The sequence below is a fragment of the Rhyacophila brunnea genome, unplaced genomic scaffold, assembly GCF_057557595.1.
Source record: "Rhyacophila brunnea isolate RB1 unplaced genomic scaffold, BYU_Rbru_1.0 scaffold_18, whole genome shotgun sequence".
NCBI lineage: Eukaryota > Metazoa > Arthropoda > Insecta > Trichoptera > Rhyacophilidae > Rhyacophila > Rhyacophila brunnea.
In genome coordinates, this window is record NW_028232837.1 from 26,345,644 (window position 1) to 26,362,678 (window position 17,035).

The window sequence follows — 17,035 nt, forward strand, 5'->3', positions numbered from 1 at the left end:
ATTACATTGTATTAAAATAATGGTAACATTACGTATGCCAATTGAAATTGGATTGTAATGCCTATAACCTATAATACTTTCTGACTAGAAACATTCTATACTTTTAACCAACTACATAATTATTATTATGTATGAGTTATAATATTATAATATAAAATTTGTGAATGTCTATAATAATTGATACTGGGATATTACGTACATAATAATAAACAACATATTCTACATAATTTAATAAAGATGAGGACCGGTTTTGTCCGCTTACAAGGAGAATGTCAACCTATACAAACAAACGAATATTGAATGTTATTAAATTATGCATACTATTAATATATTTTGTTTAACTAAAAAATTTCACCAATTTGACAGTTGAAGTGTTCAGATAAATTACCTTTAGTCTGCCATATATTTATTATGCACGTTATCAAAATTGCTCTAAAACGCTCTCAAAGTAACAACGATCAATGTTGTTTCCTGTTTAAAATTTACTTTTTTAATCTGATGGTTTTACTGTAATATCTGAATAAATATGTGAATATAATAAAATTAATATAGCATCTACGGCAGATGAGTGGTAGGGTCTGCTTTTGTCTGAAAATTTTACATGTTGTTTCTGAATGTGCGTTTGAATCCAGATCATGGACAATTTCAAGATCAATATCTCGTAAAATTTGTGTCTAAAATCAGAACTTAGATATAATCTGACTTCATTACTTTACAGTAGTGTTGTCCTATTCTGCTAGCGCGTCTACAGCTGTCTGAATGTTCAATATTGTATTGTTCATTACATAATAATTATTTTACCTAATATGCATGCAGTAGAAAATTTAATTGGATTAACTGTGATTATTACTAATTTGCGTTCATGTATTTGACACAATAATTTGTTATTGTTGAGAATTTATATCTACGCCATAGAATGGAACAGATTGTTAGTATGAAATCACTATTATCCTCGATATTGTGCTATTTTATACAATATAACCATTTTTAAAGATTTCCATAATTTAAATCCATGTCAAGAACGAATACAGGCGCCATTTTAGACAGTTTTAATTAAAACTAATTAAGTAAAATTTGGTAAACGTTACTCTACTCTTTCCCTAGCTATAGCTATGCTGTATTACTACCATTGCCTATTGTCGTTGTATGCCTGTGTACTATTGCCGTAGCTATATCCTAGGGTAGGATTTGACCTCCTTCAATAGCTTGCTCCACTGACTCATTTTAGTCGCCCTCTACAGTTTATCCTGCTTAAGTCCTCTCGTGAATTTAGAATATCCATAGAATGAATCATTTTTTTAAATCTATAAACTCCCTTTCCTATAGTACAGTGGCGAAGGGTGGAAGTAGGCTATTAATATCCGATATAAATAGTGCATATTAAACTTCACCAATCATATGTATTTTATTTCATTGAACTAAGGCTGCAATGTGTATAAAGTGTTAGTTTTTGAAATTCAATTAAACCCTGCCTAATTCAAGCCATAGTAGATGATAGTCAAGAAATATTACTTTATTTATACAATATCCAAAAGTATACCATTAAACATAATATACCATACGTAATTTTAGATATTTTATAGATCGAAGAATATTTTTTATCGATTGTGGTTTCATTATGCAGGACTTAATGCATTTTAAAAGTTTAACCAACACCATCTGTAATATGTATTTTTAATTCAACGAAAACAAATAAATACGACTGAAAAAGTGTGCACTACTTTTGTCGAATCCTCCATAGCATACCTAAACTATTGTGGTTTGGTTTAGGCAGGGTTTAATTGAATTTTAAAAACTAACCAACACCGTTTGCAAATTGTATTTTTAGTTCAAAGAAAACAAATAAATATGACTGACGAATTTTAATGTGAACTATTTATGTCGCATCTTAACAGCCTTCACCCTTCGCCACTGGTTGAAAGTATCTTCTGAATAGTTTCCTTTCATAGACTGCTAACTTATTTTCTATGGACCATGTTTCATAATCATAAGTTAGTACCCTGCATACAACAGTACATCTGTTCGGTTACCATTTATTGTATGAATACGCTGCATAGGTCCAAATATTATTATTTTTATTACTTAGTGTACAACAGAATGACGTTATTCGAAGCCTTCAGAAAATTGGAACAGGCTAATTGCTTTTACACCCCTTTTTACCAAATCCTTAGAAAGGTGTAGATCAAAATATAATTGTATATTAGATCAGTTAGGGTTCACCTAAAGACTCTAGGAAAAAATATAAGAGAAGGAAATATTTTCAAATATAATTTGTGGGAATATATTTCGTAAATAATAAAAAAAAATGATATCAACAAAGAATTTTTATTATAAATAAAAGGAACCGTATAGGTTATTTCTGTTAAATTATATTTTTGTTTTTTTGACCATGTCCGATCCTAATAAGATCATATGAACCTCCACAGAGTGGATTTAACGAGAAATGGATGTTAGCCACTTGCTCAATCTAGTAGGTCCATACTATTACTCTGATTATTACACAGATTGAAAAACAATATGTGTAGTTGCCAGCCGACGCCGACAATCACTGCTGACCTTTTAATTAACTTTTAATTACCACATTTAAATAACATGTTAAATATATATAATGGCCAACTACTCAAAAAACTGTTAAATTATTTAGCAAACGCATTCAATTCCGATTTTCTTATTCACATAATTATTGTGATCACTTACTCGAGTGCAGTTATAAATGGAAATTTTACATGATTTTTCAACTAAATAAGTATGCCTAAATAAGTGCAGTATTACCGGCTGCTTGTCTATTCATATTTTTAAACGCCTTGCAAATCGGCATAGCAGTAGTGTGAAGGTCTTTGCAATAATGAACCTGCAATTCGAAGTCATTTGTAGCTAACTTTTTGCTTCAATTTAATACATCTAGGCTCCATCTCAATAACATGTCAATGACAGTAGATATTTTAAAAATAGAACACTAACAGATTGAATAACAATGTATGAAAAAAATACTATCAACAAAATATATTAGCTTTATTTTTAAGGTAGCAACACATTCAATTCATTATTGATGACATTGGGCCGATATACAAATAATATGTTTTCAATTGAACCTTATCTATCGGAACGAGCCATCTGCGACATTAAAATGAAATATCATTCGGCACACGCATTAATATTATTATGCCGAATGGACGAAATGTGAAATATGTTGAGTGCGATGAAGATTTGATTAATGGCGCTAGGAACTGTGACATAATAATATGTCGTTTGCCGCCAAAACTAGTTGAAGCAATTGTATTGGCTGATTTATGGCTTGGTGTTGCCACACGACCAAATCGGTCTTCCGCATGTACTTGATTTATTATTCGCCTCATTCATTTGCATGCAGACTTGTTTTTACCCTGTCAAGGATACTTTCTTATGAGATCATTTTAATGATCTAAACGCATCTAGCATTACATTCCATATTTAATGTTCTTCTATATTTGAAAAATAGAACACTTAATTTAGTATGCTAGTTTATTTTACGTTCTTACCTCACAACAAGGCTGGTTTCGTCGTTTCGAAATTCTCAACTGCATACTTACAGGCGCGATCACAAGGGTGGGGGATATCATTACTCTGAGGGTGGGGAGTCGGGCCCCTCACCCCTCACCGAAGAACAAAAAATATTCAAATGATTTAGGACTGAGGTTAAAATAATAATTCCTAATCTTCAAGTCATTTCAAGACCTCGTGGCTGAGGATCGTAACCCGGCTGATTTTGACGCGACTCATATTTCTAAAAGACAAGATAGCGCGGACGACATAAATGGACACTAATTTTATTATAACCATTAGGTCAGGCGCATTCGATAACCACTTGTGAATGCGATAGGTCGCAATAACTCGTGGGTGAGCAAGTCTCAAGTATTGCTGCAAGCCAGGTTGTCTATCGATAGACTCAAACTACGGAGTGTCTGAGTATGGGGTATGTACCCGGAAAGTGCAAAGGACACCTGCTAGATGTTGTTAATAACGCCTCCTCTCGCCGCCTTAAGTAAACAATTGCTTTATGGTTGCTGTATTATTCAAGAATGGATTTTGAAAACCACTAGTGTGACTTATGACTTTAAGCTCGGATCATTCAACATGATGAATAAGGCACTTCAATCCACGCACGTGATGAAACAGAATTATTATTTTGTAATATTGTAATATTATGATATTATGTTCTCTCTAATACCATATTATTATAGATTAGGTGAAACAAATTAAAAGCTTTTGAATCTATCCGCGTGTGTAATTAATTGCCTTTATGGTAAAATTATCCGTATCGATATCCTTTTTTCAATTATCTAAGTTAATACCCAACGTGTATTCAAACACAATAATTCGTCATTTGGACGTCAAGCAATTATTGAGGGTCTAAGTATTGCACTGACCTTCCCCAGCCGTATCCTTACAAAGTAAACAAGAATACATTATAATATATTTGATTAGATTATTGACGAATATGTAATACGCGACTTAAGTAAACGAAAGTTGAAATTAAGATAGTTTAGTTACATATTATGTTAACTCTTTTCACCATTGAATAGATGTTGAGCGAATGGTTATCAACCAAATCTCTTTTAAAATCGTAAAAATACTTCGAAATCGTAAATGTAAATAATTAATTACGCTCTGTTTACTTTTACAACACTTTAGTTTTTGGTCGTAGCACGAAATTGATTTTTTAGAATCAATAATATTCTTCTATTCTATATTCAAAAAAGAATCAAAAAATTTCATTTGCTGAAAAAAATATTAATTAAGTATATTTTTATGTGTGCTGAAGTGTATTAAATAAAAATGTTATGAATGATTATATTATATTATTTAAATTAAATGAGGAATACTTTATTTCACAATCTATTTTTATAATAATATCCTACTTGGTATTAATTATTGTAGGCATATAATCATGACAATAATAAACATTATCACAACTGACAATAATTGTTTCAAAATTTCTCGGAAATGAGACAAATTGGTGCATTACGTAATGACAATGTGGATCAACAAACTGTCTTCCTCACAACACAGGGTCGAATTTAAGCAGTATGCATTATTTTAATCGACAGAGAATAGACTAAAATAATAAATATATTATTATAGAACAGACTATGAACAAACGAAGAAATACATTATGAATGACAGACGATTGCTCAATTAAATAATAAAAATTTGAAGGGGTAATGCGAATTTCATAACTCAAGTAGGTATTTATATTTTTTCAATGCCAAGGGTTCATTAGGTAGTACAGTGACGTCCTTAGGTAAACTACCGCCCTTATGCAGGTTTAAAATATCACCTCTTTCATGTTAAGTTTCAAATTTTCTGCAAATTCGTTTGGTATGCATCTACTTACCTATTTTATTATTTATTTTCGGTTGCCATAAGCAAATATACCAGGAATCTATAAAATTACATAGAAACTGAAAATTAGAGCATTTCTACGAAAACTAATTTCAGACAATGATGGTTTTTAGGTACCTACGTGGAGATCTATTGAGACCATGTCGTCGGGATTATGTATGCTTCGATTATTTTTTAAACTAAGTTGTCGATAGGTACTTTATAATTAAAAACTTCCACTACTCTCAAAACTTGCAATATTTGTATTCGTTCCCTCATTCGCCGCCCCTATGCAACGCATGGCCTACCCCAACGGGACGTTACTGGTATCATATTCATAATCATTAGCGATTCTCTTGTGGATTAAGACATTTTCATAATTTTCTTTCCGCTGGTCCTCATCCATCACTAAGATCAATGAATCAATCCAAACGTTTTTGTGACTGGCTCGTATCGCGATATGAAGCCCAAGGCCCACTATATTTAGACCGCGTCATGAAACTTTGAATTTAGATCGTATTAGGTATATACTAACTATATAATATGGTAAACTATTTGTAGAAAACTTTATTTAAAAAAAATGGTAACACGTTAATTAATATGATTGAAATATTCTATCGAAAATCTTCATTCTCTGCGAATAGGTGACCACATTTGCATTCAAAGTTATGCAATGACTAGAAATACCATCATAAACCTCAATTAAGTTCTGCGGCCAGACTAAAGACGGCCTTGTATGAAGACATAATGATAATCACAGAGTTTCGTGTAGGTGTGTAATTCATTACCCACCATTGTATAACTTTGAACCAGTATATTTGATGATAGATTTATAGCTCGAAATAGTTGTTTTCTTCTTCTTATCGTGCCATCTCATATCGGAAGGCAACCACCATCAGGACGAACCATCAAAAGTCTATTTATTACCCATTGTCAAGCATTGTTTATTTCTAATAAATTATATAGATTCCGTGATTATCGATTCTACTTTGTTTTTGTGTCGTTCAATGTAAAAAATCTTGACTCGTTTTAAATGTTCTAGTTATGTTTTTCCAGCAATCCCTGCATTCCGCCGTCCTCATATCTGATGGTATTATGACCTCGATGTTTCCGCTGACGATGAGTTTTTCCAAATTATTGTCTTCCCTTATAGGTAGGTTGCCAAAAACTCTTTCGAGACATATTTTAGAAAGCCGGTGTTCATTTCATTTTTTGTTAAAGGAGATATTCGTCTTTCCTTCCATGGAATCCTTAGCATTCCACTTGACAATCGCATCTCTAAGGCACCAAGCTCACAAGTATAGACTAAATTAATATTGAATAAGGAGACGTCATTTTACGTAAATAAATCATTAGAAATTGCATTGAAATGGCTTTATAAACTACTTGCTTTTCACTCCACCACCCGCCACGCCTACACCACTTATGCAGGCGTATACCGAGGTGTAACAAACTTTAGGCGCTCTTCAAATTTGTGCCGAAAGTGTCCCAGGAGCAACTTCCCAAGACCTTGGTTGGCGTGCACTAGAGTGTGTGTGATGCCTACTTCGATAATATAATGTATTACGGTCAATTCTCGATGAGAAAAGACCTTCTCGCTCGTCGTAAAATGCCGCGTATTGTAAACTACTTAATTCACCTCTGCATCAATACGGTATATTTAAAAAAAACCATTGCTCTGAAATTATTATTAGAAGCAGTGAAGTGGGATTCTTGACCGCCTATGATTTCTAATACAATTCAATTGAAACAAATGCGAAACGTTTTGACATATGTTGACAGAGCCGGAGCCGGGACTTAGGTTCATTCTGCGTTATCAGGGTGGGCACGTAAAAAGAAATTTGCACACCTAATATTATTTTTATTCACGGTTCGAAGACGTTGGTTGGCTCGGAGTGAAGGGGTAATGCGAATGCAGTGCATTACATTCAGAGTGATCTGAATCTAGCCAGTCGGGAATCGTGCCGAGAACCTATCGCGTGCTAGTTCTGAAATATATTCTAGATTCTAGAAGCTATTCATTGCGATGCGCGCCTGCTAGAACATCTGGCCGTTGAGTTTTTACCAACTTCGCACGCAAGAAGTGTGGGAAACTGTCAGCATTGGACTAAATAAAAATTCAACGTCTTGTGGTTGTGTCGGTGCGCGGCATTGATACTTAAAACCATTTAATTATAAGTTAAAAATATCATTTTAAAAAGCAGCAGAGCTGCGAAATAATAAAACTGTATTATAAATTCAGGTTTCACATTATAAATAAATTCCAATACAATTTGCGGGCAGAAAACCATGGAAGAGTCAGAAGAAGGGAATAATATTCATAGCCAGGATAGACGCGATCTAAAGACTGTTGGCGATAGAGAATAAAAGTATTCGCATGGCCCATTATTTTGACATTTTCATGTGATTAGCAAACGTGTATGTAGATCGATCGGTAAAACTCACCGCTTGGATTACGATGGAAGTCTTATTTCGTGGCCGTTATTTTTCAAACTATTTTTGAATTCAACGCCTTTTTATGATGGCACCCATCTGGACGCATTTCAAGCCCCGCTGTCAGCCATTTTTTCATTTTTTATTTCATAAGATTTTCAAATCAGTATCCTCCTATTCATTCAAATCAGTGTTCATCCTGATACAGCCCCTTCCACAAAATATTCCACCCCTTTTCTCCCACGATCCCTCCCCCCATATCGGTTTGGGAGTAAAGAGGTGTTTGAATATATTATTGAAATGTATACTGTTCACATTTGTTTCAGTTTTGAATTAAGAATTCAAATTTATTATTCCCGCCACTGAAACAGCGGTTAAGTTCACGATCTTTGTCCAACATCATAACCGCGAAGTGCCTTATTATTCACAATTTAGTCGCGAGCTAGTTCATAATTAGTTGTAATAGACACCAACAAACAGCAGTAGCTCACAATTTATTATTTCGAGCACATCCACGAAGAAATTTGTGAAACGTCGCTTCTGGCTTCTTAATCAAAGGCCAAAGGGCTCGCACTGGCTCGTCTATCTTTTGAAACTAATATGGAACAATGCAATCACGTCAGAGATGAGATAATGTCGTGTCGGAAAAAGTGATTTCTTTTATTCGTCTCTGCAAAAGACGTGCCATACTTAATGTAAACAAACACAAATAAAATTATTTTTTATTCAAATTCATAATCAAATTTATTTATCTTTAGATATAGTGAACTTCACAATTCCAGACATTCACAACATGGCATTGGGAAAAAGTAATATGTAACGGTATTAAAAATATTAGGTTAGAAGTGTAAATAGAAACATCATAAAAAGAATACATGGAAGTAGGTACACCGAATGAGAATGCGAATGAACGAAAGTAGATTATATTTAAAATATATATATAAGTAAATATATAAAATAACGTCCACATAAACTCATTCTCACGCGACTGGAATATATCCGAAGCGATTTGGGTAAACACAGTTATTGTCAATGTCAATTATTAGAAAAAAAGCTATAGGTACGTTTTATAACTTTACACTTTTTTGCACTTTTTAGTACACTGATACGCCTCTTTGCCTGATTAGGTACCTCGCATAAAATTAGATCAAATGATATTCACTTGTATTAATATAGGTATGTAGTAATAAATAAATAGATACCTAATATATGTAAAAAAATATTTTTGAATATATTGCATCATTTTCATCCTAGAGCTGGAGTGAAAAGTTATAAAGCATACTCTCTACCAATGGAAGGTTATTTCCGGACCTTGGGAGAATAGACAACTGATATGTACTCACGATTTATAACATAGTTATCAGGAACACGCATGTCATAAGTCGGAAAAAAGACGTGGGCTAATAATATAGCTATTTCCTAGCCGCTAGCGTTTAAAGTGTAAAATCCAGCATTATATCTCAAGCAATGACATTAATATATGGACGAATCATCTGGAAAAGAAAATGACACTCACTTTATTGTCGGGTCTGCCGAATGGCATAATCTGTTCTAACACCATTACAATAAAGGTGATATTCCTATAAATTCCAGATGCTTTTTGTTGGGTCTGCCGAAAGTTTCGGCTCGAACGGGTTCGCTCAAATGAACATTGACATTAGAAACACTGCTCTGACGCCATCACAATAAAGGTCATATTGCTATAAATTCCCGATGCGTGATATCGCGTAATGGAATTGCGTGACGTCTTCGTAAACATGCGAATGCGCGAGTTTACTTGCTAGCTACTGTATTGAATGCGTCGTCCATTTAATAATGTCATTGATCTCAAGTATAAGAGTCTTAAAAAAATCTTTTGAAAACTTTCCAGCATATGGTCGTAATATATGAACTGATGCTGTCCCAAACATTATAGTCACTCTCAAGCCGGCTTCGAACTATGAACTATCCAGTTAATAGCATACAAGATTTGAAAATGCAACATTCTTTATTAGACATAAAAAAAATCCGAATGTTCCTAATATCTCTACATTCCGTACAAGTTTTCTCTATGATTTTTATGATTCTGAGGTTGATTCGAAATTATGATGTAGGTATTATAACCCACGTATAAAACAAAAATTCATTTTGTAAACTTTGGCAAATGAAACTGAAAAAATATACCTATTTAACATATTATACTGCCCTCTTAAAATTCTAATCGTATTAATTATTGAGTGATTACGAGAAAATTGCTGTAAAATTTAAAACATAATAATTACAAGATAAAAAGAACTTTTTATGTACAACGTTTTAAAATTTTCTGTTGAATCATATAAACTTGACTTGACTAGCTTAAACGATCAAAAAAATTGTACTTGATAGAAATACTGAATAATGAAATGTCATTCCATATTGATTTCCATAGTAACGCACGTATATATTATTAATAATTTAGTTGCTAGGACTCCCTAGCAAACAATAATGGTATCGAAATAACTTTTCATACAAAACAGAATTAACTAAAAATGATTTCAATTCTACTTAATGATGCCTAAAAGTATTAAAAAATGCATTGGCATCGTGTTCTGATATATTCTAGAAGTTTCAAATGTCTAGCTAGTCGGAAAGTTAGTTAAAAATCGATTGCAAGATTTGTACCGGACCGGACAAATAAGAATACGACCTAATAAAAACGTTGTAATAATAAAAATGCTCACATTTCTTCACATACTTTGATATAGTAATGTAATAACGTATAATAAAACATAGTATTTATTATTTATAGTTTTTATACCTACCTCCAAAAATTCCTATCGCTCGCTAGTTTGCATGCATTTTCCTAGTTTTATTTTGTATAGTTGTCAATATTAACCTCTGCCTTGACAGCTTCACATGCATTTTTTTTATAAATAAGAAAAAGTTTCGCTTTCTGTTGACGTCTTGCTTTAATTATACCAGATCTTATTAAAATAATTTTAATTCGAGCTAAAAATAGGTATATACATGTACAACGAGCCTTCCATTATTTCGTCATATAATTAGTGATCTTTTTTTCCCCTGATATCCCGTTTTTAATACGTAATTAATTATCCCTGGCGTATATAGGATTTTACTGAGATATTTCCTGATTGAAAAATATATACATATTATTAGGAACTCTTCCCAGTATTAACTAGCGCTGATTAACAGTATTGTATATGTATGTGTATATTGTGTATGTTGTATGCCTAAACCTTTTATGATGTACATATTAGTTAGTTATTCGATTATTTTCAACCTGTAATCAGCGTTAGAAATTTTACGAACCAAAGCGCTCGATATTTTCCCGAAAATGTATGTAATAATTGTAAGTATTATATAGAAAAATATAACTGCTAAGCTTTAACGGTTAAATGGTACCTAACTTGGCATGCAAGATTAGGACATATTGTTTTTGGCGTCACAGACAATAATCGAGGTTTTCAAAGTAAATTAATTTTATTACTTTTTAATAATTCATGAACCGGAATGCATTATTTAATTTTTCCACGACTCTGAATGATTATCTTGGGGATTTCACGAACAGGAGCTGTGCTCCGGTGCATTCCGGTTAATTTCGAGCTCTGCCTGTGATTTAATATTTTTTTTAATACAGTGTTTTTTTTCACAGGTTAACGTATCTATATCCAAAATGAGGCTGGTCACATTAGTGGCATGCCTCGCTGCATCAGCGGCAGTGGCGTCCGGGGCGAGAGCAGCAGGGACAAAAGGCGGACGGAGAAAGAGGGTCTCTACACATCCTCAGTCCGAGCAACCGCAAAGAGACGACTATGATTACCCACCAGAAGAACTAGACGAATATTACGAATATGGTTCAGGTAGATTACACATCTTCCGGAATGAACGTAGTATAGACAACACAGTAGGTAGCTGTACCTTTATATTCAATATAATACACATGTCGGTACTGCTAGTTGTCAGAAAGCGTGATATCCTGCGGCATGGCCCCCACATGTTGAAGCGAGCCCCCATGCCACGATATTTGGCGGGGCCCCTTATATATCGCTAAAGTTAAGGGCAGTGTAATATTCTACAGTAGTGTTCCTCAAATAGTATTCCGCGGAACTCCAGGGTTCCGTGTAAAACAAAGGGTATTCCGTATATTTTTTAGGGATTTTTAGTATTTTTAAATAAATCCACTTGAATTTTCGGCACTCAGCATCACATTATTATGAAGCACTGACCGCGACCCCTTTTTGTGATAGCCAAGTCACCAACGTTGCCTCTAATTTTTCTATTGTGTGTGCGGATCGCCGTCACCCGGTGCGGTAAATTTACACCCCCCCCCCCGCCCCCACAAACGCACACATATACAATTTTTCATTCAATCCACTTCTTTCGTGACTTTTCTGACGTGAAGTCTCTTTGCATATTTGCTGCGGATAAACAAATAAATCACCAACACATAGGTGGTCATTGATAAACACTAAAATACGTATCTTCTTTTTGACACGCGATAGAACGGGACGGATATAGTGATCCTGCTAGACGTAAAATTTCACTTGCGTGCTCGCGTTAGTCGCACTTGACTTTCGCCTTCCGAGAAATGAGTTGAAGAACTGTGCATGTGACGATTTCGTGCATTCGAGCAAAACTAGAATCTGGCAAAGGGAACTTTCTTTTACGATATTTTTGTGTGAGGACTGTGCGGGGGATGAAAACATGTGTGCGGACACATCCTGGTAGGTGTGCGCGCGCACACGCGCACACCTTACAGGTAACATGCGACCCTTCGCCATATTGGATAAATAGTCATTTTTATCAGTCGGGAAACACACTAAAAATAATTAAGTATAAAATTATATTTGTCAAGTACCTACCGCAGACGACTTTTTTTACTGTTAGAGTAAATTTTTGGTGTGTGTTTATCTCATTTAACTGGTCGACCTGCCACGCCGCCCCCCCCCTATGCACGGACCCACAGGCTAGAGCCCTATCACCCCCCCCCCCCTTGTAGGGGCCATGTCCTGCGGTAACTTACGGCATCCTGCTGTAGAATTTGGCTGGGTTTGTAGTGCGTTTATTTCGGCATTCGCAAGATACCGCGTTTTGTGCCAACTTTTACGTTACAAGTAGGTCGGCTGTTGATGCATTTTGATTAATATCTGGACTAGGTATTGTAATACGGAATAAAAACGTCAATACCGTTATTTTGGTTTTTCATATTAAATATCGGTATTCGTTAAAAAACATTTCATTATATCGCCCTAGTTTTTTTCAGCACTGTCATCTTTTCGCATCTTGAAAATTCCGTTCAAAACGTAAGTCGAGAGCTTTTTTTAGCTCTTGTCAAAAACTAATATTACATCCAGCAGAGAGCTTTTCTACCAAAAATAAATATGTGCTGTTTTTTTAATTTATTTATTAAAGAAAACAAACAGTTAAATATAATTACAAATAAATAATACAACAATAGATTAAAGAAAAGATATTGCAACCAGCAAAGTTTCCATATATAAATTATAATACCTACCTTAAATAACCTAACCTAACCTAACAAGATAGAAAGTAAGAAGAACATAGAATATTAAAAAAAATACATACTTAATAAAAATAAGGAAGAATATTGAATAACTATAGACAAAAAAGTAACATTTATTTAAATATATAATATATTACATGTGTGCTAAGATTTATTGAAATGTATACATACTTACACTATTGTAGGATTATTCAGTTATTTTAGATATAGTTTTCTTCTCTACTTTCTTAATACCGAAATTACCATTGTTTTAGATTTTTAAAACTGGTATTTCAATAACAATCTATTTTTCCCGCTAGCCACATGAATTTATTCATCTTTTCTACGCAGCGCTCGAAATGGAAAAGTTTACGAACCGGAGCGCTCGACAGTTTTCTAAAGATATTTACATAGTTATCAAATTTTATGTGTTTCATAAAAATAAGTGTGTTCGATTTTCTATTTTATGACCTATTTAGCTCAGACGGTCAAATTATTTTTTCCACGAGACGGAGCGATAACTTTACCGATTTCACGAACAGGAACGGCGCTCCGGTGCGCTCCGGTCCATTTCGAGCCCTGTTTCCACGTTAATTTTATAATATTGTTGTGAAGCAGCACAGCAAACTCCACAATCTCGGCTATTATTTTCTTTGTTTTATTTTTACTATGGATTACAAATTATATATAAAAGAAACTGTGCTATCTATAAATAGTACAAATCCAGAAGGAAAATAATATTCACAACAATATTGTTATCAAATTACAGAAAGATCTTCAACCCAGCAGCCCCCTGATGAGAGACCACGAGTTTACGCCGAAGTAACTCAACAACCTGATGATGAAATTCCTTCAACGGGTAAGTCAAGTAAGTTGCTATAAATGTAACAGAGGTATGAAACTATTATTGGGTATTTGTTATAATTTCTATGATTCTATATTTTAAAATATTATCAGGGTTGTCAAGCGACTTTTACTTACTCACAATGAATTTTAATTGCACCCTTCAATTAATAGTGTATGCCTCTAGCTTTATGGCTTAAAATACCATAGTTTTCAGTTAATTCAAATTGATTTATTTGAATATAGTGAACTTTACATAATTATTACAAATTCAAGCTGTTCACAACATGACACGAAAAAAACAAATAAATAGAAGCATAATTAATAAAATCTAAATACGTTACACGGAAGTACGCCAATTGAACATAGTTATGCGGAATGTAGCCAGTCCACAATAATGTCGAGCTGAGATAATGGCACTTTAGCAACAACATGATATTAAAAATGTATGTAAAATTGTAAATAGTTTTTTATTTCAAGAATAATTTGTTTGCGGCTTGGCTATTTTCAGCAGAACGTAGAGAAATCTTCTCGCATCTGGTCTATGTCCAATTTACTTAAGTTGATCTTATTTTAAGTAATTCACCTATACTTGTCTCACGAAGGTGGAATATATAAATATCTGAAGCGATTTAGTTAATCATCGTTATTGCTCTCACAATTGGCATCACCAATGGCAGATAAGTTCTGTACATTGGGAGAACAAGCAAGGTAGATGCATATATTTATTAGTACATACAAAATTGACAATGTGTTTTAAACATATAGCAATTTTATAACATCATGACGTATTGTTATTCGCCATTGGTTGTTAATTAATTGTGTTACGAATTAAATACATGTACGTATATAAATGCTTACAAACCATCTTAATAAGTTTTTCTATCCACATTCTAAAACAATTGATTTGTTATGACATTTTTTTGTCATCAGCCGTGATCGTGATTTTATTAACAAACTGTCTTTTCATTGGTAAGTTTATTTTAATTAAACTTAAAAAAAACACACACTTGTGTTATTTTTAATTATAAATTGAATATTGCAGAGAGATCTCCAAGGCGACCAGTATACCATACACCAACCGCACAACCAATTGACGTGGAAAATCGCATAGGTTTGATATATATATATTTTTTTATCATAATATAATATAGTACTAGTAGTAATACATATTTGAATTATATATCTCTATATTGGTAGCAATCATATTCAAATGCAGTATCATAATTGTGACGGTATAAATATTTTTACAACTATTTTCTACGCGGTAAATTTTCCGAATAACTGAGTTATTAGCTAAAAAAAATTACCAATATAGTAACCAATTATTTCCGTGAACCATACAAAATGGGTTACAATATTAATTTCTAGTCGCTCGTATTCTAGCGTTATGTTTCATTAAGGCTATACTTCAGTTGAGGCATGGTCTAAAAAGATCGTGGCTAGGTGATGCGCGGATTGTGCAAATTACGCGTGCCGAACGAAATATAATTTATCATAAAAATCCAACATGCGTCCATTTAATGTTGTCTATTATAATAATAACTAATAATAATAGTACGAGTATATTCATTGACATGTTTTCTTTTTTAAGTACATACGTAAAGTGTTTTAGTCATCTTTACACGATTTAAGAATATTTTCATCCGACGCCATGACAAAACACCTCGACTGTCGGTCTCCAATTGGCGACTAGTGAGAAATTTCGTCGCACCTACTGTTGAAAACTATTTGCCGTTTCACTGAAGTACGCTCTTAACAATGTCAAAAATGTTAAAATTATAAAAAATTTCAACTTTACCTTCATATACCTAGATGAATTAAAAATTACAGGAACGTACATATTCATGAACTTTGAGAGTTACCTTATATAATATGTATATATAAATTTATTATCTTTGTCTTGATCTCTCTGTAACGTATGAGCCAAGAGACAGGGAGATAAGGAGAATACGTTTTAAATGCGATACAGTGAAAGCTTTACCTTCATATACCTAGATGAATTCAAAATAACAGAAAAAAACATATTCATGATCTTTGAGAGTTACCTTATAGGTATAATTATGTACATATATTTTTTTTTCTTTGAAAATGAGATAGTGGGACAGGGTCGACAGGGTCGACAGGGAGAAGATTTTTAAAATGCGATAAAATGAATGAAAAGGTGTAAACGTAAATTAAAATTATAAATTTTAAAAATAAACTGACATGAAAGTAAAGGAATCCGTTTTTTAATTGGGTCGTGAAAGAAAGCATATAATAGCATACTCTCATAATAGTAAAGTTTGACGTATATAATATGATTTTAAAGAATAAATGAGATTTTAATCAAAATAATTTATGTTGCAGAACTAAGCCACAACCGATAATGTTGACAGGCGGCACTGCCACCCGGTATTTTTGTTATAGTTTTTAAATAAACATAATTGGTTTTATTTAAAAATCTCTCTTCAATGGCAATAACATACTCGTATTTAGAAAATTTAAGTGTTATATTATTTAAATTTCACAAAGTAGTTTCTTCTGTCTAATAATACATTCTGATGATGATTAAAATCTGAAATGTTTGTTAATTTGGAGTACCAATAGCTTTTTTTCTTCTTCCAGCTCCGTTCTCATGCCGTGTAGGAGACCAGTGGTACAGGGAAGGACAACAGTGGGACTCGAACGAGTGCAATCGCTGCACATGCAGCAGGGGAAGTATTTCTTGCAGACTGAAGGAAAGCTGCATGAGTTAGTATTTTTCAGAGTTATAAGAAAACTTTTTTTTAAATGCAGAGTAGGAAAATGTGTCCTAAATCTGTACCTTCACATTCAATGCAAGTTGCTGCATAAATGCCTCCTCAGTCAAATATAATACGTTTGTTCAAGTTGAAGAATGACAGTGGAAAAGTGTTACTGGATAGCAGTGGCGAA

At 33.3% G+C, this 17,035-nt stretch overlaps 1 protein-coding gene across 2 annotated transcripts in view; it reads left to right on the top strand.

Moving 5' to 3' along the window:
* Positions 1-17,035, top strand: part of LOC147073394 (uncharacterized) — a 37,418-nt gene that overhangs the window by 5,620 nt on the left and 14,763 nt on the right. Inside the window, exons 2-5 of one of the 2 annotated variants that reach the window (XM_085945520.1) lie at positions 11,426-11,633; positions 14,046-14,135; positions 15,165-15,233; positions 16,727-16,852. In XM_085945520.1, the coding sequence (XP_085801646.1) occupies positions 11,447-11,633; positions 14,046-14,135; positions 15,165-15,233; positions 16,727-16,852 (472 nt within the window). In that variant the 5' untranslated portion in view covers positions 11,426-11,446. Of the gene's footprint in view, positions 1-11,425; positions 11,634-14,045; positions 14,145-15,164; positions 15,234-16,726; positions 16,853-17,035 lie in introns of both variants that reach the window. The other variant, XM_085945519.1, reaches the window with a different exon arrangement.